Here is a 22,179-nt window from a genome sequence, read left to right as displayed (position 1 = left end):
GACTTAAGGCGTTGAAACAAACATTATGTTGTCCAACTTGTAACTCCGTAGTAGTTGTTGCACCAGCCTTTCATTTTTGCTGTGCATTCGGGTGATGGAGCTGAACAGTCGACCTTAAAATGGATGCTCATTGTTCCATATACATCTCTCCCATGAGGTAACATGTACAAGAATACAATCAGTTCCTCCAAATATGAGACTAGTTTAGTTCATGTTTTTTGTTTTTGGTTTTTGGGTACAAAGATTTGTTTAGTTTAGAATAAATGAATATTGGAAATGCCTGGGTCTCCCAAACATAAATCGGAAGAAGCCAAAGAATATAACAGATAAACATCAGTTCTATAGCAACCCATCTTGGTTCTTATTACATGCTTGACCCCCTAAATGCATAAAAATATAGATTCACTTTGTCAAACAAGTTTCATTGCCCGGTAAAGAAAACCGAAATAACAGGGAAAAAGGGGGAAAAAAAAAAAGAGACATCACATTGAAAGATAAAACTGCAAACGGATGGTGTAGTAAATCCATAATAAAATACTGCAACAGAACTTGGCTTCAGTTATGGAACTGCAAATGGTGGCAGATTGACAAGTTCTGGTCAGAATGGAAGTGACGACAAACACCATGGTGCAGTTCCCACTTTGATAGTATCCAGCCTGACATCTCTCCTGCACCATACTTAGAAATGAGTAACTTGCTCAAGCTTACGAGCCAGGAAAAATTTGCAGCGTCCTTTACCATTTGATTCTATTTCTTCAATCTTTCTCTTTGATGTTGTGACACCAAAACTACTTAATTTCAGTTGCCGCTTTCCATTAGAACTGCTAGAACCATCGTCATCCATTGATTCCCATAAGACTTCAGCAATGTCTTTAAAATATGGAGTACATGTGCCCCAGCTAAAACGTACCAATGTTGGGAATCCAAATACCGAGTGTTTGTGATGTTGCAACCAGGCCTTGGTATCGGGATCTCCAGGATATCCAGAACCAAAGTTTTTGTGCAGATCTTCAGCTGTTTCATCAAGCACCCACTCTCGTAAGGCTCTGTCCCTTGTGACTTTTGCAGCTATGCTTGCTCCACTAACAACTGGGTAAAGACTATCAGCCTTCTTTGCAACCACAAAATTAACTCCAGGAAATCTCTCAGACAGTTTAGTTCTATACTTTTCAGTATCTCCCACTGTATCCACGTAGACCTCAGTTAGAAGAACCCCCATGTTAAGCACCTTAGTGACAAGGCCAATTGCAGAGTCATGTGATATCTCATTAAGGTTTATCTTATTCTTCTTTAGCATTTTAGCTGAAAGCTCTCTCGGATCTATGATATCGACAGCCCACCCAATTGATTCATCAGCCTTTAGATTCTCAAATAATTCCTCCCTCTTCTCTTCTTTTAGTGTCTTTGAATCCGCAAAGTTCAAAGAGGAGAGAGTCTTCTCATATGAGCGAGCACAGTATAAGCATCCATACACCATTGGCCCTAGAACAGGGCCTCGGCCGGCTTCATCGATGCCCATGATACAAGGCTCTGACGCCCATTGGGGAAGTGTAGTGTCAGATCCCATTTTATAGCAACTCAACTCTTTCTTTCTCTCTTCTCAGGCCTTCATTTTTCCTGAAAATATATTAACCACGAGCGTTTGTTAGTCTCGATGCCTAAAAAAAACAACTTTTCCGAAATTTTATTAGAAATCAGAACTTAAAACAAATAGTCTGAATCATATAATAATTTTTGTAGAAAAATTCTATAAAACGAATTGACAACAAAACCAACAATTTATACACAAGATAGTTAATTAGTACTGCAATGCAGAAAACCTTTGAAATAGAGTCATGAAAGAAAAAATAATTGCATACGAACAACGGCTGGTTTAAGAGTTAAGAACTCAGGTGGGCATTAACTTACTGATACTTTCCTACATAAATAAAAGCTCCCCCATAAGAACAAGAGAATTCATTATTAACGAGATGGATACTCTCTTTGAAGAGTCCTTCTGGCTTAGGAATGTAATGATGACTGACTCTTATAAACGTCAGGCAGTAAAAGTCAAGCAACTCAGCAGACAAAAACAATTACCCAAACAAGAAGAGTAAGAGAAAATACAGATCAGAATTTCCAAATTTCAAATTTAATCAAACCCGATTACGATCAGCATTTGGCAGTGATAGGTAGGTGGTGTAAGATTTTACTTTCCAAGAGAGCACGGGCATGTAGAGTGAAGTCTGAAGTTACTGAGCACAAGTTAAAACCCCATGTCAATCCCAGACCCAAGAGTTAGAAAACCGAATTCAATGCTACACAAAATCCCTTGTCCATCTCAATCAAAATACATAGAGACCCAGAAATATATACCTGATATTGGTGATGGTAGTCTCTAGGCAACCAAATTATAAAATGGTAAAAACCCACAAGATTATTAAACCCCACAGCAACACTCTCAGATTATTAAACCCTACACTTAACAAAAAAAAATAAAAAATAAAAAGCACAAGCATAAAATGGTAATAGAATCTCAGAAATCAAATTAAAACCAAGCCCCAAGAAAGCATCGATTGATTCTAACTTACCATATATCGAATTTCGAATTAGCAAAAAGAAGTATGGACAGGAATATAGTCGTTACTCACAGAGGAGAGGAGAGGAGGAGCTCTGAAAGCGAAGTAGAGAAACAGACGGAAACTGGGTGGACGCAAAACCTTAGCCTTTTTCTTTTTTTTGCCCTTTCTACATTTTTTGCGCGCTTATATTTTTCAATCCCGCCTATTGCTCGATCAAAGGTCGGTACATATATGCCCTTTGCGTTAAGACCCTACTCAACCACAGTAATACTATGCTTCCGACACTGGTGTTTTGATAAAAAGTTGAAGGAAAAGGTTAGATAACTAGATAAGTTATCTTGTGGTGGATGGACTTGAGCTGCCCCATTTTGGGATTGGATTTCCTATTTTTGGGCTTAGTATTGATAAAGTAATTTGAAATTCACAATCAAAACTAATTGGTAATAGATAAAGTTGATCTAAATTCTTATAAACTCATAAACAAGTCCTCATTTTTCTCATATGAGATTCATATTCTCAACACGTCTCTATGCATGTATAGTGAATTTTCATGCCTCATACGTGGACAACTTATATTGGGTGATGTAGAGCTCGTGTGGCCTCGAGACAGTCATATGTGGGATACCTGGGCTCTAATACCATTAATAAAGTAATTAGTGCTTCGTAACCAAAATCAAATTGACAATGGATGGAGTTGACCCAAACATTATAAATCCATACGCAATGATCTCCAGTTTCTATGTGGGATTCATATTCTCAACCGGCCTTAGATGACTCTTAATTTTTATTTTGAATAAGGCATTTGCGATGTTTTTCTGCCATAATATATCTGACCAAAATATTGGTTATTATAACTATCATAATAAAAAAAAAAAGATAAAGCTTTGGAAGCCAAGGACTTAGGCTATTCCTCTTTTTCTTTCGATAACTCCTTTCAAACACGATCAGGTGAGGAAGGGAGCAATTTTGGAGGAGTTAGGCTCATTGAAAACACTTCTTGCATCCAAACCAATCCAAGACATTGTGTCCTACTAGGATGAGCCTAGCGGAACAAAAGTTTTCACCCAAAGACAATTTTGACTCTAAGAAAACAAAAGGCAACAATTTTTTTTATTTTATTTTTTGACATTTTTTAGATTTCTTTTATCTTTTTTTTTTTTTATCCCACAAAACTAACAACCTAAAAATAAACAGAAATCGTAAATCCCTTCCTCCACCCTTAAATCCTACAATGTCCTCAATGTAAAACAATTTAAAGCATGCAATTGAAAATAAAAACATAAAGAAAGGTAATTTAACGAAAATAAATCCTAAAAAAAACAAAGGAGCAAAGTTGATATTTTAAAGAGATAAAGGAATGAAGGAAGCAAATTTGCGTTGATGACTCCTCCACAGCTTCATCTAAATTGGATTGCTTCCCAAGTAGTGATAGGAGCATAAAATGCGACGTTAATAATGTTTAAACCCTATATTTTGCTAAGTTATTTCCTTTATCTTGATCAATTTAACTTAGTTAGTGTTTTTACAGGTAAAATGGAGTCTCAAAGTCCAAAAATGGCTAAGGAAGGCACAAGTGGCGCAGAAATGGAAAGAAATGAAGAAATGGATGTTCTCCCAATTTGACTAGGAAAAGGAATCCTAGTTGGAGTAGGAATCAGAAGCTGACTTGGATTCAAACTCTTAAGTCGCGGAAATTAGAAGTTCTACTTGGACAAGGAAACCCAATTCTACTCAAATAAGGAAACCTAGTGTGACAAGGAGTCCCTGTTGGATAAGGATTACTCAAGAAGGTTCTGGAAGAGTGTAGAAGCATCTCAGAAAAGGAAGCAGTATTTGACTAGGAAACCTACTTGCATATGGAGTTCTACTCATACTAGGAGAGCCTTGAAATGTTCATGAAGCATCTAGAAGTCTCAAGAAGATCATATGCCGTGCACATGGAAGAGGAGTACACTTTGGATTCGGTTTTGAGAGAAATATGGAGTTGGAATTCGAAGTGGAAAAGGATTGGAATTGCCGTGAGATTCTTGAAGGTTCTAGGAGGTTCTTGACGTTTCATTCTTCAACAAGGCATGGAAGACATGTGAGAGGCATGTGATGGCAAGGAAAACCGAGTTGGACTTAAGTTGTGCTTTAAAAGTCAAATCCATTACAGATTCGGAAAACTGCCTGTGCAGATCAGTCAACTTCAACGGAGTGTCAAAAATCTCTCAGAGCTCAGAAAAGTATGATCTTTATATGGTTGGAAAGCTACCGATGTCTAGTTTCCAGAACTTTTTACAGCTCATCGATATCTATTTTCTAGATGAAGTTATGTCTGTTTTAGTGCACTGAGGTAAAGTCTGCCGGAAATCTGTTTTGTGTCAAAGAAGTCCTAGATCAACACAAACTAAGAGAAGTCAAGTAGAAATGAATTGAGAGTGCTTTGAGACGTTCTCCTATATATACCTAGTGTATTTGACGTCTCAAGGTGACATTCTTTCTCCACAAATTCGATTTCTCACTTGTTCTCTCTAGTTTTCAGGTTTTCGCATCTTGCAAGTTCCTAGCCGTGCCATCCTCCATCTTTGCCGTGATTTTCACTTTGTGCCGCCGCCTTGGATCTGCGTTGGACCTTGGGACGTAACTAAGGATTGTTCATACCATCTTTCATATGTATTCTTCTCAGTTTTATGACTTGTTAGATAGAAATTTCTGTGTTGATTTTCTTTGTGTAAAACCGAAACCATGAGTTAATAAATTGATTTTTGGGATGCGATTTTGATGTTCTTTTTAATGATTGATGTGTTTGTGTGTCTTTGATGCTTGTTGGTTGCCGAAATATGGAATGATAATCTGATTTTATTTTATAGATAACTTTTGCATGTTTTTGTTCTTTGAGTGCACGCTTAGGATGATTGCATGTAATTGGAGCTAGTAATTAGGTTTATGCGTTGTGACCCTAATTCAATATGGTAGTAAAGGCTTTGGACAAAGGTCGAAATCAGATTATGCATGTAATGAAGAGACTTGCGTTGAGTACTTGAATTTGCATGTTTATTGACTAAACTTTCACTTGTTCTTAATGATTCGAATGCATGAGATCATGAGTTGCGTTGATTGTGTGATACTTGTTTTTGAAATAGGTTGGATTAAGTGCGTTGCTTAATTGACTAAGTAAAGGGAAGTAAAATAAGGGACATTGGTTGCGTTGATCTTTGTTTCTTGGTTGATTTCATTCCATGGTAATTAACAAGATTAAGGGATGCATGAATATGTTGATCTTGAAAGGTTCTTGATAAATTGTTTTCCAAAAGTTTTTCTTTTCCCACCTATGCAAATAAAACGTTTTTAATCTTTTATTTGTTTTCTAAAATTTATGTTTTCAATCTTCAAAACCCCCTATCTTTACTTTTTCTTGTTTGTGTAAATAAATAAAATTAACTTAGAATTTTAGGTTGCATATAAATCGTAAATAACATGTTAATAATCTGAAAATATATTTTAATTCCGTGAATAGTGTTTTCGTGAATAGTATTTTAGGATTTGTGTAGTTAGAGTTTAATTAAGATTTGTTGTTTGTGTTTGTGTTGTATTTGTATTTCTAATTCGTGTTAGTTTAGAATTTGTTTTCTAATTGGATTTGGTTTTCTAGTTTGTATATGATTAGTATTCTTTGTTGTATATGGATTTCTAATTTGACTATGACTTGTAAGATGTATTCTAGTAGGAGTATGATTACTAATTTAATTCTAACTTGGATTCTTTGTAATTTTCAAATTGTTGTCTATAATATACTTGTTATTTTCGTTTGTTTTGTAAATTCTTCTCGTTAATTTCGTTTCACATGTAAGTACCCTCAATCCCCGGCTTGAACGATCTCTGCTTATTCTATACTAACAGTTATCTTTTCAGGGTTAAATTGGCGATTGCTTTTGCACGTATCAAGTAGCGTTTGTATTTAACATTTTTCAACCAAACGGAGTTTCTTTTAGTCCATTGATGGCGCATCTTAGAGATCCTCCAAGTTGTGCTCCACAAACATTATCAGATTTGAGCTCACTTAAACCTAGAGATGAATAAACAGAATAAGACATGACATTAATAGATGCACCTAGGTCTAACATAGCACTCTCAAACCTAGCTTACCAATTACACATGGTATAGTGAAGCTGCTCGGATCCTTGCATTTTTAAGGAAGCTTCCTTTGAAGAACAATTGAGACGTTTTTACTCAATTTGGCTACTTCCTTTTCTCGAATTTGCTTCCTTGTTGTACAAAGCTCCATTAAGGAGAGGGATATTCACTTGCACTTTCTTATAAGTTTCCAAAATAGCTTTTTCACTTTCATTTTTCTTGGATTTTTCAAATCTGCGTGGAAAGGCAAGCAAGAGGAAATAGGGTTAGCATTAACCGAATTTGACAAGTTAGACACATTAATTACCTTTTGGTTTTGGTGTATTCACAAGTGGTGGTGGTGTCAAGGCTCCATCCTTGGCTGTTGTAGGGTCTTTTTCTCCTCCATTTTTTTATTGACTTAGCTTTCTCATCTTCCTCTAAGTTCACATGAACCTTGTTTGGGACCTTAGTGGCGTCAACAAGAACTTTACCACTACTTGTTGTCATGGCATTGTCAATTTCGAATCCTCCATTAGGGTTTGAAACCGTGTTGCTTAGAAGCTTTCCACTTTCATGGATCTTGCTCATGAAGTCCACCATTTGGCCTATTTGCTTCTTCATATCCGCCAATTGTTGATGAGAGTAATCTGATTATTGCTATTATTCTGACTTTGTACGAGAGTTTAAGTAGAAGTAGTTACAGTCTTAGTAATATCATCATAATTAGATTGTGGACTTTTTGTGATGTACTACATGGAGAGACTTTCAAAAGATGAGCGGATTCTGATAGGAGCACAAAGTGCGACAATATTATTGAGTATGTGCCCTATTTTAGCCTTGTTTCTCCCTTAGTTTTGTGTTTGGAGTCATTGAGTCGTTTTCAGAGTCTTGTAGAGTGTTTGGCGTGAAATAGATGGAAAAAGCAAAATTGATGAAAAATCCTAGCTGGATCAGGATTCCTCACCGTTGACGTTGTTGCGGTCTTTACATTTTAATTCCCTTTATTTTCTCTAGAAAATTCTGATATTCTCTTGCTTGTTGTAGGAAACCTTGCCTGGTGGAACTCTTGGAAACAGCAATGATGGAATCAGAAAATAAAGCATTTAAGACGTTTGATCAAGCAATGAAGAAGGGAAATAAAGGAGAAAGACGTTTTTCAGTTGAGGAATAAAGGAGAAAGACGTTTTTAAATTGAGGAATAAAGGAGAAAGACGTTTCAGCTGGAAAATAAATAAGAGAAAGACGTTTCAGCTTGGAAATTAAAGGACCCCATTATGAGAGGCATTAAGGCCATAAAGAAGACGTTTCAGTTGGGAAATTAAAGGAATTATGATGCAATCCCATCCGTCCAAATGATGAAGGGTATGATCGACAAAAGCCAACCAATGCTCCCCTATAAATAGGCAATGTCCAGAACAGAATTTGTATCACTTCCTGGCCAAAAAACTGTTCCAAGACTCTGCCCAATTCACTCCTCAAACCTCCAACACCTACAAGACCGTGACCACCATCCATCCATCAATCTACAAAGTTCTAATTAGACGCTGAGTCAAGGACGCTCCACCACCATAGTAGAGACGAGTTCATCACCTTGTTGCCAAGCCGCTGAGGAAAGCTTCAAAGTGTAACTATGACTCTACTTACAATTTTTGTTTCGGTTTTGTGTGTTTGGATTTGCGAGTTGTGTAATTGGAGACATGAAATTTTCAGAATATTTTTATTAATATTTTAGAGATTTTCAGTTTATTATTGAGTTGATTTCGAGAATTCTTTGATGATGCATGTTACAATCTTGTGCCCTTTTACGTGTTTAGGTAATTTTCAGAGTTAGGTTAATAAGTTTGCATGCTAGAATAACGGTGAGAGTTCTTGTGTGTTTGCTTAATTTGCCAAGAGTAATTGTTATTTGTTAAGACGCTGAGTTAAACAAGTAGTAATTAGTTCTAACGGGTGGTAAAAATCATGCTTTAATGATTAAACGATTCTGGAAATTACGTAATGATTAAACGATTCTAGAAATTACGTGTTAAATTCTATGTGTAATGGTTAATTTGCATGTGTGAGTTGATTCGAGGGTTAGATAATACTACTAGTTAAGAGAATTACGCTGAGTGTTTTCAAAAATTAGTAGTATTGGGCTTGGTAAGGACTTTTCCGATCCAAGCCTACATTAGAATGAATTAGATAAATGGATTGATCCGTTGAGACTTTTCATTTGAGCTCTTATCTAGGCATTTAAGATGGGCACGTTTTTGTAGCATATTGAAATGGATTTTCTGTTTTTACACTTAGTAATTTTCGAGTGGTATTGGTCTAGCTTAGGGAAGTTGATCATTGTATATAGGTTTATTTGTTTTGTTTTTATTTTAAGTAGATTAGGAACCAAATTTCAAAGGGGGGTGAAATTTGCACCCCCAAAATTGCAAACCACACCCCATTTTAATTTTTTAATAATATTTCTTATCACCTCTTTTTGCACTTCCTAAAACACCCTTCTTTTTATTTTTGGTCTTTTCTCTCTCTCTCTCTCTCTCTCTCTCTCTCTCTCTCTCTCTCTCTCTCTCTCTCTCTCTCTCTCTCTCTCTCTCTCTCTCTCCCCTCTCTCTTCCAGACCACCACCAAAGTCTTCTCTCTCTCTCTCTCTGTCTCTTCTTCCCGATCTTCCTGAAAAACTTGTGGGCTACACTCGGGCTCTCCGTTGGTGGGAGGCTGCACTCGGGCTGGATTGAGATTGGGGGGAAGAAAAACTTGTGGGCTAGACTGGCCTCTGACGGCAGCGGCCGGAGCTCGCCGAGAACAACAATCACCTCTTCTTTCCTATCAGACTAGCCGTTTCTGGCATTAGACAATCGGACCTCGGAGTCGTCATCGACGAGGTGGTCGAACGATCCGATGGAGTAGGAGCGGCGTGCGCTGGAGTTGGACGTCGTAGTTGTTTGGAGGCGGCTAACATTGCCAATCTCGAGTCAGAAGCTATCGCCGCTGCCGCGGGCGGAGGAGCCTGCATTGTCAACGAGAGTCATGAGCTCGGAGTCGGACGTGGAAATCGGCGACTGGCAGAGCGGGCAGGTCTGCTGGGAGTGGAGCCACGTGTTGATGCACGATACATGGAAGGCGTGACAGCAGAGAGGGAGTAGCCAGAGCTGATCGTCGTGCTCGAACTTCGAGAGGCAGGCGACGACGGCGGTGGAGGAGGCTCTGACTCGAGATAGAGAGAGACTTGGTGAAGATCGGGAAGAAGAGAGAGAGGACCTTGGTGGTGGTCTGGAAGAGGGGGGAGAGAGAAGAAAAAGACTCAAAAAGAAAAAGAAGGGTGTTTTAGGAAGTACAAAAAGAGGTGATAAGAAATCTTATTAAAAGAATAAAATGGGGTGTGGTTTGTAATTCTGGGGGTGCAAATTTCACCCCCCATTTCAAAACCCCCATTTTATTCTTTTATTTGTTAATTGACCTTTTTGTGTAGGTGTACCCTACAATCCCCAGACTGAACGATCCCTGCTTATTTTATACTGACAACTACATTTTGCAAGGTTAAATTGTGAGGCTATTTTAGCCGCATCAGATTGCGAAGAAACTCAACAAGAAGAATATTTTGCGATATAGAGCCCATATAATCAAGACATTTGCAGAACATACACACGATTGGATTTCTGTAAATTTAGAGTTTTAGAAATTTGTTTAAGGCTTAGGATGCAAGTCACTGGCTAATTGTAAACTACAGCTGTAACGTCCCGACCCCAAATTCACCGGTTTACTAGTCATTTGGACAGTAAACGGTAATTTGTTTTACTTTTACTCTTTTTCAGCAACTTTAGTGGCCCTAAAAGTTGAATTTTTGTTCGGGTCAAAATTTGAGAAAATGTTCTTCATGAAAGTTGTAGAGGACGTTAAACCGAGCGCGTGCATATGTGGTACGCTTAAATCGGAGTTCGTATGCAAAAGTTATAGCCAAAATACTAAAGTTACTGTTCATAGTAACTTTCTATATATAGAGAAAGTACTGTGGTAAGTTTCCATATTTTTCCAGAAACTTACCGAACTCTCCCTCTTTCTCCTCTCCACTCCCCGTCGCGTTTTATGGGGTCTTCTTTGTCCGACCATATCTTCCTCCACAGGCCTCCAATCGACTTGATTCCAAAAGCAATTTTTCTCGCCATGACGTCGTCCATAACTTCTCTGAAGACATCAGAGTGAAAAACGAACTGTGGAGGGCGCTGCAAGGCCGAGAAGCCGCACAGCTCGAGCTGGAAATCGCCTCCCTTCACCGGCTGATATCTTTCGATTCCGGCCACCTGCAGTGATAAACCTTAGTCCATTGGAAGCGCCTTGGGACGTAGATGATGCTCCCCGAAGCTTTTGCCGAGATTTGAAGCGTGGAGGAAGAATCGACGGTTTGAAGTTGGAGGTTACTATTCACGATTCGGGTTCAACCTTCCCCTTAATTGTTGAGGTACCGATTGTCGGATTTCCTCCATAATTGTTATATAGTCTGAAATCGACGAGTGGGCAGTGTTGGTGAAGTTTGGTTGGATGTGGAAGAGGATTGAAGAAGTTGAGGTTATGGGTTTTGAGATTTAATTATTGATTATCGTAAAATTATTTTCCGTCCGGTAATTATTTATGTACGAATAATTGTGTACAGGACGAGGTACCGACTCATCATTCGTTGAAGGAACTCATATACGTGATCGTCGGAATAGTACTGTGAGTGGACTTTTGTTTTAAATAATGATGCATGCGCTTATTTTCTTGAGTTAATGCTTTATTTAATTAACATATTACTTTTCGAGCATATGAATGGATTTCGGAATTTGATTTCGGTTTATCTCGTGGTTTTGCTTTCAATAATGATTTTCTGAAGTGATTATAAATTATTCCGGTTGTGATTTTCGGATATTAATTTTGTTATGCTCGGATTTGAAATTTTGATTTATGTTGTTTTTCAATAAAGTATTTTCCAGGGTATTTTCCAAAATGGAATATTAGTTCATTATTGAACTTCCTTGCTTATTCATTATTGACCCGAGAATATTTTGGCGTGTGGGACACGCCGTTGATTTATTGATCTTTCCTATTTATTTATCGACTTTCGATTTTGGCATTGGGAATGCCTTGATGATGATTTTAGAATTTGTTTTGTTTCGGTTTACGGGGGTTACGATTTATTATTATTTCTCGCCTTTTTGCTATTGATTTGGAGATACTTTTGGCGTGTGGGACACGTCGTTGGAAATTCTTTTACGAGAGATGGGGAAGCCTTATGTATTTTGGATTTACTGGATTTTCGGTTATGTTTCCCTGTGCCATACTGAGGGGTGATTTTATCATGCTAGCATTGATTTTCCGCCTTTGTGGCGCGGTGATGGGATCACCGTAGCCCTTCCGCCTTTGTGGCGCAGGTTACTGTCTCTGTGACAGTAATTCTGTAGCCCAGTATCCTATCGCTACACATAGTGGCGTAAGGGTATATTACGGGAGTTATGGGAGTTAATTCTTTAGCCTGGGAGGCTATCACCCAAGCCTGAGTGGCTTATTCGTATGACTATCATCTTCTCCTACTTATACTATTTTTGACTAGCGGGGACTAGTCTGAGTTTTCTTAACCAGCGGGGCTAGACTTATATTTTCGAGTATTGAAATTTCAATCTTTTACTCTGTTGTTGTGACTAGCGGGGCTAGTCGGTTTTCTGGAGTTCAACGTTTTTCGGATTATTTTCTTAAGTGTTTTATAAATGTTGCATGCATCCGGATTTTATATATATCGAAAAATGTGGGAAAGTATGAAGTTTTATTTTGTTTTATTCATATTAAATTATTTATTTTTGTCCACTCACGCTAACGTGTTTTTCAATTACTTTCCCCTGGGCCCTTCGGTTTCAAATGCCCAGTTTGCAGGCGAAATTGGTTGAGGTCGGGCGTACATGGCGTACATGGAGTCGAGGCATAGCCAACAGCATTGCTTCCGCGTACTCATTCTATTTATGTTTTCTTTGTTACCTAGTGGATTAGTATTGCTCTGATAACCTATGGGATTAATATTGCTTTTGGGTTGAGACTGATATTTGTGAAATTGGAGTTGTGATTTGGGGAGCAGATGGCTCCAGAAGATTAAGGATGGATGATTTAGAAGTGTAAATGTTTTCCTACAGGTTTTGGGTAGCCTACTTTTAGGGGAAGTTTTGCCAAATTTTTGGTAGAATTTCTTCTAAAGTGGGCCCCGCAGGGCCACTTCGGATTTCAGGGTGAAATCTGGGGCGGGTCCTGTCAACAGCGTACTAAATCAATTAGCTCTTGGTATCTTTTTATGGTGTCACTGTTATGTTTAGTTTTCCTTAATGAAACATTATTTTTATATATAGATCTTTTACAGCACATTCAAGTTTTAGGCATCTTCTGAATTCACCAAATCACTGTCACTAACCATTTCATATTGCATGTCACTGGCCAAGTCATTGGCCATATCCAATGTTGATCATAAGTCAGTAGACAAGTCAGTGGCTTCAAGGGTAGAATCGGAATAAAAAATGTCATTAAGTGGACTAATTTAACATAAATTCATAAGAGCTTTTCTATTGGAACCTCCAAAATTACTCACTTGACCTCCTCTGCTTTTTATACCTCCTATCAAATTTTCAAATACTAAATTTACTCACTAAACCTCACTGAATTTCCTCAAATAACCTCACTCATATAATTTACAAACAAACTATTATCTTTAAAAAAAAACTTAGTTAATTTAAGGGAAAATTTCGCAAACAGTACACCAAGTAAAGGCCACTAATAATTCTTAAACATAAAGTTCCAAACCAAACATTTCGGCACACGAAATCTGAAACTCGACCCACTATCTGAAACTCGTCCTTGCCCTCCAATTGGTGAGATTTATGGTCCTACAGCTTATATTTGTAACTCAGCCAATATTTAGTCATGTGAAAAGAAAGAAAGAGATAAAAACGAAGGAAGAAAAAAAAATAATAGAAAAAAAATTATTAAAAAAAAAAAAAACAGAACTGAGGGCATAATGGACATTTTGGTGTCAAAAATTGACATCGTGTACTGATAGTGGGTCGAGTTTTAGATTTCGTGTACCGAAATGTTTGGTTTGGAACTTTATGTATAAGAATTATTAGTGGTCTTTACTTGGTGTACTGTTTGCGAAATTTTCCCTTAATTTAATGATTAATTACTCTATAAATCTTATTTACATATCCATTCCTTAATCAGATAACATAAATATTTTTTTCAATAAAAAAAATTAAACACAAGGTATTGAGTTTTAAAAATTAATTTCTAATCAACAAGAAAATAACATGAACTATTTTGTGGTTTTTTTTTTCTGTTTTAGTTCTGCAAAAAAAAAAATGAAGATTAATAATTTTTTCTTAATGTTTATTTTATATATGTACCTCATGATTCATTATTTAAATATTTGTTTATTTTTTAATTGCTAGCTCATTTTTTTTTTTTTTTGCAAATATAATGGATAGACTTAGATTTAGGTCATAATATGATTTGTTTTATTTTCCCTCACCAATATGTATATCATACATTTTTATGTGACATAATCATAATTTTAATTGTTATTAAATATATATGAATGCTTTAATTGTTTTTTTTTTTGAATCAAGCCCACGGGGCGAAATAATATATTCATCATAAGCCAGAATAGGCCGTTACATACCATTCCGCTGTCATTTAAGGACATAGACAGACAAGAAGGTAGTGGTAGTACCCACAGTGGTACATAGAAATAGACCTACTCATTATACATTTCAGATCGTAGAGATAGCGGAGATCCTCCATTGGTATTACGCCGGAGGCGCTAGAGATCGAGATTCCTAATACAAGGAAATTATTGAATTTAGATAAAACTAAAAACATAGAGTTGGGCTAAGAGCCTAAAACCCTAGCCCAAAATGAACTCTACTGGACTAGGGTAAGACCCCAGCCAGAAACTCAAAGCCCAAATAGAGGACAACCACCAAAAGAAGGTCCACCAAGGCCCATCAGACCGGTTCGGTCCAAGTCCACCTGCCCAGTCTCCCTGTCGTACGAACCATCCACGACAAGCCTCTCTCCGTCCGCCGCACGCCGTCGCAACCCGCCCCCCACGATCTGCGCCCCACGATCGCACCATCAGCGACTCAAACCCCACCGCACGGGCCATGCCACCACAATCGCCGCCACTACTCGCACGGCCTCGATCCGCTCCGCCGCGATCAGACCACTGCGACCCAAACTCCATGGGCCAAGCCGCTGCAAACCGTGCCAAGACGAAGAAAAAACCAACCCTGATCCAAGACCACGCGCCACCCACCTCGAGCCAGCCTCATGGTACTGCCATCCGGGTTCGATGCCGGAGCAGTTAGCACGACCACCTCCGTCCATCCTCCCAGCCAAAACAATCCGACAAGCCCAAGAAACAACCCATTCGATGGCCCCCCACGAGCAATAGCAATCCAACACCCGTCCGGCAGCCGACCTCACGACGACGACGAGGCCAGAGGCCCGCCCGCGCGTCCGAGCGCCGCCGGACGAGGGCAATTTTGTAGAGCGGCGGTTGGTCTTTAGGGTTTTTCTGGAGAGAGAACTCTTAGAGAGAACTATATATGAATGCTTTAATGAGTATGTAGTGAAATTGGAAAATGAAAATAGATAAGGAAAATAATAAATGCAAATTGGAAAGTCTGTAGAAAATCAATGTAATATTTTTTGGTATAATTATTGTCCTTAATAGTCATTTTATAGTAGATTATATATGTCATTTAATAATTCATAATAGAGTGAGGTCAAGTGAACAGATTTGGAGGTCCCAATAGCAACACTCATTTATAAACTCATGGACTGTTTTAACATAATGAATAACTTTGACCTTATTTATCATTTGCTAACCTAAGATGAATTTTTTATTTATTCATTTTGTCATATATGAATGAAATTCACACTCCTTAATTTGTAATACACATTCGTCATTACATTTTTTTTGTTGAAATCCTTATACGAAGACAAAAATTAAGTTAATAAAGACAAAATTTAAGTTATTAAAGAAAAAAAAACTTGAAGTGTGGGTTGTAAAATGAGGAGTGAGAATTTTAATTTATTTTACATATGTGTGTGTGTTTATATAATAGAGATATTTTAGGGCAACATAATTGATGCGCTACATGTGACACACGAGTAAAGAAGAAACAAGGATATTTACCTAAGAGAGGTTTTAAATACACACCTCGTTTTTTTTTTTTGAGAAGAAAAGACAATTTTATTTAAGCGAAGAGATTAAGTACATTCTCTAGAAATAATCTCCTCTAGAAAGGGAGGTGTAGAAGTAAAAACAACATTGCACGACCTATTACATAATGCCCAACGAGCAAGAGAATGAGCAGCAGTATTCCCTTCTCGATTCAAGTGTGAGAAAGTACTTCCAGGCAGCTGAGAAAAGAGGGCCAAAATATCCTCATAAACAACTCGGAGCTGAATAAAAGAATCTTGGATAGAATGCATAGCTTGTACTAACAATAAGGAGTCCGATTCTAGACGAACTGGACCCAAACCCTGGTCAAGAACCAGCTTGCAAGCTACTCTACCAGCTAGTGCCTCCACTTGAGCAGGAGAAAAAACCTGATCAAAACTAATGGCCATCCCACAAATAAAAGAACCATTTGAATCACGTACCACAATTCCTGCACCACCAGAATGAGAGTGCATATCAAAAGCTCCATACATGCAAACATTGAACCAACCAACATAAGGCTTCGTCCAGGCATGCTTATTGCGTGGGACCTTGGGGGGTGAAATATTTGCGTGAAGATAATTGGCATGCCAAACTTGAGCACTAAGTAGGAGAGATCGAGGCTCACAATGTCTATTCTCCCACACTTTATCATTCCTTGCTTTCCACAAAAACCACAGTTTCACCAAAAGACGGCAAAACGATGAGTGAGGTAATTTCTCCATACAATAATTCAACCATTCCTTAAGAGAAAGTGAGGGAGAGAAACCCAACATACCAGACAAGTGATGAGTCATCTGCTTTGCAATAGAACAATAACGAAAAATATGAAGAGGGGTTTCTTCCTCATTTTCACATAAAGGGCAAAAAAGCTCCACTTCCACCTTCTTCTTAATTAGATTAGATCTAGTAAGGAGAAAATCTTGACAAGCTTTCCATAAACAAAGTTTCACTTTACCCGGCACCTTGCACTTCCAAAACTTCTTCCAAAAAGTATCAATAAGCTGATGAGGAGAGGAGCTAGAAGTAGCCATGACTGGGAGGATCAAACTGTCTCTAGCCATAACATAAGCACTATTCACTGAAAAAACTCCCTTACTATCATAATGCCAAATCAGTTTATCCTCAGGACATCTAGAACTCAAAGGGATTGAGCTAATAACCTCCACATCCTCACTAGGGAATAAACTCTCCAATAAAGGGACATTCCAACAGCCATTAGCCATATCAATAAGCTGATGAACATACCTCAAAGTAGTAGGGTTCCTAAGTGGTAGCAAGGGCCGAAACCCAAGAGGCCTATGCATCCACCTGTCCTCCCAAATAGCAATTGTAGCACCATTTCCAACTTGCCATCTTGAGCCTAGTTCAACCACTTGCCGTGCAGCTAAAATGCTTCTCCAAGAATAAGAAGGAGCTCCCCCCAAAGAAGCCTCCCAATAAGTTTTGGAATGAAAATACCGTGCCTTGTAGAGCCTCCCCAAAAGTGAGTTTGGATTTTCTATAATTCTCCAAGCTTGTTTGGCCAACATGGCTAGATTAAAAGCATAAAGATTACGAAAACCCAACCCTCCTCGGTCCTTTAGGGCACACATATTATTCCAAGAGCTCCAATGAATTTTTCTCCCATTCGTTGAGTCACCCCACCAAAAATTGGCACACATTTGCTGCAGCTCATTGCAAAAAGTTTGAGGTAATAAAAAGAAACTCATAGCATAGTTTGGAAGAGATTGGGCCACCACTTTCAGCAATAACTCCTTTCCCGCACCACTTAAAAATTTTCCTTTCCACCCCGCTAGCCTCTTCCTCAATCTATCCTTCAAATATGAGAAAGTATCCTTCTTGGAGCGCCCCACAAGAGTAGGCAACCCAAGATATTTTTCATGGTACGACACCAAATCAACACCCAATAAATCCGCTAAATCCTGCTGCCCTTCTAGTGATAAATTACGACTAAAACAAACACTACTCTTCCCAAAATTAATCAACTGACCTGAAGCAGTAGCATACACTTCAAGAACTCCCTTGATCTAAATACAACTGGCAGGAGTAGCCTCGGCAAAGAGAAAACTATCATTTGCATATAAGAGATGATGAAGAACCGGGGCCCTTCTACATATCTTAATCCCCACTAGAGAGCCATTATTGTGCATCCTTTGAATGAGTGAGGAAAACCCTTCAGTACATAAAAGGAACAAATAGGGAGAAAGAGGGTCTCCTTGCCTGAGACCTCTTGTAGGAGTTATGTAGCCTCTCGGATTACCATTGATAAGAAAAGAATACCGAACAGAAGTCACACACTCCATCACAACCTGAACCCACTGACATGGAAAGCCCAACCGTAATAACATAGCTCTCAAGTGAGACCATTCCATCATGTCATAGGCCTTACTTATGTCAAGCTTAAGAGCAAGGTGACCTCCACCTCCATCTGTCTTATTCCATAGGTAGTGAGCCACTTCATTAGCAACCAAAGTGTTATCTGTTACCAACCTACCGGGAACAAAAGCACTCTGATATGGGGAAATAATCTGATCAAGAATAGGCTTCAAACGATTTGCAAGCACCTTTGCACAAATCTTGTAAACCACATTGCAAAGGGCGATTGGACGAAGATGGGACATTTCAGTAGGATTTTTCACTTTTGGAATCAAACAAACATGAGTGAAATTAACCTCTTTCAACAAATTACCAGTAGATAAAAATTCACGCACAGCAGTCACAATATCATCACCTACAATATGCCAATATTTTTGATAAAATAGAGGAGGCATACCATCTGGACCTGGAGACTTTGTAGGATACATCTGAAACAGTGCTGCTTTAATCTCTTCCGCAGAGCATTCAAGTAATAAGGAGGCACCCAAGTCTGGCGTTATTACCGGTACCACAGAAGAAAGAACTGACTCCATTTGCACATCAGAAACATTTGTAGATCGAAACAGTGAATTATAATAATCCAAAACAACTGTTTCGATACCTCCTGGAGTGTCTTGCCAAACTCCAGATGAATCGAACAAACCCTTTAAGTAATTTCGCTGCTTTCTGTTGGATGCTTTTTGATGAAAGAAATGCGTGTTCCTATCACCATCCTTCAACCAAGTAGCTTTCGACCTTTGCTTCCAAAAAGTGTCCTCCAGCTCCAGCAAAGTATGAAATCTCTCTTGTAGCACTTGTCTTTCGGGAAGGTCAGACACTGCAAATGGAAGGGACAAAAATTGTTCCAGCTGCTTACTAATATAGGCCATCTCCTCATGCCGGGCACCAAAAACCTGCCTCTTCCAGTTAAGTAAACCCAACCTTGTGCTATAAAGTTTTCCCTGCAAACGAAACTGCTCGAAACCTTCCCTATCTGTCTGCCACTTCTCCCGGATCACTTCTTCACAAGAATCATCCTTCGTCCACATCTCTTCAAACCGCAACCTGGTTCTGCGTGATGGAAACTGAATTGGATCCTGAATACGTGCTTCAACAAGAATCGGGACATGATCAGAACAAGAGGGCGGAAGGTGGAGCACCCTATTCAGTCCATACACTTGACACCAACCCTGCGTGGCAACTGCACGGTCTAATCTACATTGAGTGTGAGCCCCCGAAAATTTTTGAAGGTAATTTTTCGCCAGGTGATTTAAGTGAAGAAATTGACCTTGGAGATCGATTCGGTGTCGAGACTTCGATTTGGGCCTTATATTTTAACTTTGGGCCAGAGTCCTTCGTTTTGGGCCTAGAAGGCTACTAAAGTTCATTGAAGCAAAAGATCGTCGAAGCAAATTTGAAAGGAAGGCGAATTGAGTTGTAGTGAAGATTTGAATTTTTAGTTTTAACGAAATCGAGTTTTGACTCTAGGCGAAGTCGAGAAATTACTAAGGAAGAGAGAAAGGAAAGTTACGAGCCCAAAACCCGAAAGAAATCAGCTAGGAGAGTTCCGTAATTCATCGCAAGGGCAAAATTGGTATTTCACGTACACAAGTATAAATAGGAAATTGGAAACCCTAAAACCAAAACTTTCCCTTTTTCTCCCTTGCAGCCGCGTCCTTCTCTCTCTCTCTCTCCCCCGACCTCTGGTTCCTTTTCTCTTCTTCCCTCTGCAACCACCGGAAAACACCGGTTCCGGCCACCACCTCTTGACACTGCCTCCACCCTTCGAACCAGAACCCAATTCCGACCCAAACCTCACCAAAATCAAGGCCATGCACCAACGTCCTCCTTCGCATGCGACAACCCAAGACTGCGCGTCACTGTTCCTCGACCCTCATCGATTTTCCAGCGATTTCCACGCCCTTCCGCCACCGTCGTTCTACTCAACAAGCAAAGCGTAGCAAAACCCAGAAATCCCTCTGCCCACCGATGCCTGATGACGCCGTACAAGCATCGCAGAGGTCCCAGTTCTGCATGCCTTCATTCTCCGATCTCCAGCCCGAATCGAGCTTCAACACTCCCATAAACGAAGTCGGAGCCCCACTATCCTTCGAAACCCAAACTGCCGACCTCCGACTCCGACCAGAGCCGCCACACACGCTTTACCCGCCGCCACTGGTGCGTGGAAGAAGCTAGCTCCGCCGCTCACGGTCACTGGATCGTCTCTGTTAGGTAATTTATGTCATCCTAGTCTGGGTTGAAGCCTCCGTTCGATTTAGATTGAAAACTCTAATTTGTGTTGTTCGATTTGCAATGTGAGGTTTTGTGGAGTCTGCAAATTTTGGGAATTTTTGGAGAAGAGAAGTTGTTGGGTCAATTCAATTGATATCGAGAAAAGGGTAAGGACCTCGAACTCAGTTTTGGTTGAAAATTGGTTAAGTGTTGAATATTGAACGTATCGTTTTTCTGCTAAAGGTTCGAATGGTTGATGGTGGTAAAGTGCAGCTTCCACGATTTGGCTTCTAATTTGGAAAAGAAGAATGGTAAGGGAACTGTGCATTCTGGAATCTATATGGTCGTGTGCAGTTTGTATTAATAGAAGTTATGGTATTACTGAGCAAACAGAATGAGATATGGTTATGCTGCTTGTGTATTGAGAAGCTTGGCTTTATTAATTAAAGTGGTGAATTTGTTATCGGGAAATATCATATTGCAAGGTGGACAAAGGACGATTAATTTGGTTTAGTTATGTAGAAAAGTTGATAATTGAAATAAGTCAAAATCTCGATTAACGTACTCTAAAGCTATCATATCCCGAAATGAAATTAAGAAACGAAATTGTTCGGGAATGATAGATAACCACTATTTGTCTGCTTAAGTTTTAAAGACTAAGTAAGAATGCCAACTTGGTTGACCCGAATTACATTAAGGAAAGAAGTACGATCACCATATCCCGAATGAGCTTATTATGTTTAGTGGAATGTTCGGGAATGGAAATTGTCATTTGTTTTCTTAAAGTAAAAAGGGTAAAGGAATAAAGGCCAAAGCGCTAAGCATGATCACCATATCCCAAATGGTTCAAATGCAATATCATTTGGATTATTTGGGAATGGATAGTATATTTTTATGTTAAAGGATAATTTGATGGACTTTAAGGGAATTAAGTGAATGCCTTAGCCCTTAGGTGCTCGATTGATTAAGTTAATGATGTCAAGTTACTTATTGGTTTAATTTTATTATAAAGGACTCGAGCGTGTGCACATGAAATTGGAAGAAGTATCGAAAGGCAGAAACGAAGCTAAGTTTGGGCGAGCACTCCATATCCAGGTAGGGTGAGCTGTCCCTTCCTTGTTAGAGGCTTTTCTATATGTGGAATGCTCTAGTATAATAATATGTTGCCTGCAAGTACGTTTTTGGTTGTTCATTAGTCGATGCCTCGTGATATCCGTGTTTCCATAACTGATAATTGCTTATTGTGAAAACCGAGGCTAGACTTGCATGTTGAGATACTGTACCCATTATATGTTTGTACTTGTGACCTGAAAGTGAATGAGACCTAGACGCGTAGATTCCTAGGGATCCCACGGTGTCGATAACCGTGAACCTCCGGAGGGGGCCGTGCTCCTATGTTTGTCGAGGAAGAGTGAGTACAGACAGTGAACCAGTCATAGGAGACTCAGGGCTAGGAAATGGACACTTTCGCTACTTGTAGTTACAAGGACTACAGAGTGGTTGGCCGGTTCTCGAAGAATAACAAACCAGGTCGGTCACCGATTTGTTTTAGTTAGCCGGCAGGTAAGTATCTCGGAGCTCCAAATTGTGTGAAGCATACTGCATATGCTTTATAAAAGAAATAAATGTTTGTGGTTGCCTCTTTTTAAAGTATTTTCGATAAACGTGCACAATATTTTGTAGTAAATATTTTCGATTATT

General features: G+C 39.0%; 2 protein-coding genes and 1 long non-coding RNA gene across 4 annotated transcripts; 1 reads left to right on the top strand and 2 right to left on the bottom strand.

Annotated features, from left to right (window-relative positions):
• Positions 1 to 315: 315 nt before the first annotated feature.
• On the bottom strand, positions 316 to 2,785 carry LOC133733217 (ribonuclease H2 subunit A). Of its 2 annotated transcripts, none has more exons than XM_062160846.1 (2): positions 2,571 to 2,785; positions 316 to 1,617 (listed from the first exon to the last, which is right to left on the bottom strand). In XM_062160846.1, exon 2 carries the CDS (start codon positions 1,565 to 1,567, stop codon positions 680 to 682), a length of 888 nt encoding a protein of 295 aa, XP_062016830.1. In that variant the 5' UTR covers positions 1,568 to 1,617; positions 2,571 to 2,785; the 3' UTR covers positions 316 to 679. The 2 variants fall into 2 exon arrangements, with proteins under 2 accessions (XP_062016830.1, XP_062016829.1); XM_062160845.1 differs by having other exon boundaries at positions 2,631 to 2,785.
• A 7,997-nt stretch (positions 2,786 to 10,782) lies between these two features.
• On the top strand, positions 10,783 to 12,814 carry LOC133731552 (uncharacterized). Its single transcript, XR_009856713.1, has 3 exons — positions 10,783 to 11,109; positions 11,302 to 11,363; positions 12,548 to 12,814. It is a non-coding gene; the product is annotated as an uncharacterized LOC133731552 (long non-coding RNA).
• A 3,121-nt stretch (positions 12,815 to 15,935) lies between these two features.
• LOC133730636 (uncharacterized) lies at positions 15,936 to 19,295 on the bottom strand. The gene is made up of 2 exons (XM_062158187.1): positions 17,927 to 19,295; positions 15,936 to 17,881 (listed from the first exon to the last, which is right to left on the bottom strand). Exons 1-2 carry the CDS (start codon positions 19,293 to 19,295, stop codon positions 15,936 to 15,938), a joined length of 3,315 nt encoding a protein of 1,104 aa, XP_062014171.1.
• Positions 19,296 to 22,179: the final 2,884 nt, after the last annotated feature.

Source organism: Rosa rugosa, chromosome 2, assembly GCF_958449725.1.
Source record: "Rosa rugosa chromosome 2, drRosRugo1.1, whole genome shotgun sequence".
Taxonomy (NCBI): domain Eukaryota; kingdom Viridiplantae; phylum Streptophyta; class Magnoliopsida; order Rosales; family Rosaceae; genus Rosa; species Rosa rugosa.
This window is presented reverse-complemented; position numbering and strand designations above follow the sequence as displayed.

Bases quoted from the DNA above. Each gene is read 5' to 3' on its own strand.
- LOC133733217 (XM_062160846.1), bottom strand. From the start codon at position 1,567: ATGGGATCTGACACTACACTTCCCCAATGGGCGTCAGAGCCTTGTATC.
- LOC133730636 (XM_062158187.1), bottom strand. From the start codon at position 19,295: ATGTGGACGAAGGATGATTCTTGTGAAGAAGTGATCCGGGAGAAGTGG. The intron at 17,882-17,926 runs GTATTTAGATCA...CTACTGCTTCAG, and splicing joins CGAGGCTACTCCTGCCAGTT to GTCAGTTGATTAATTTTGGG.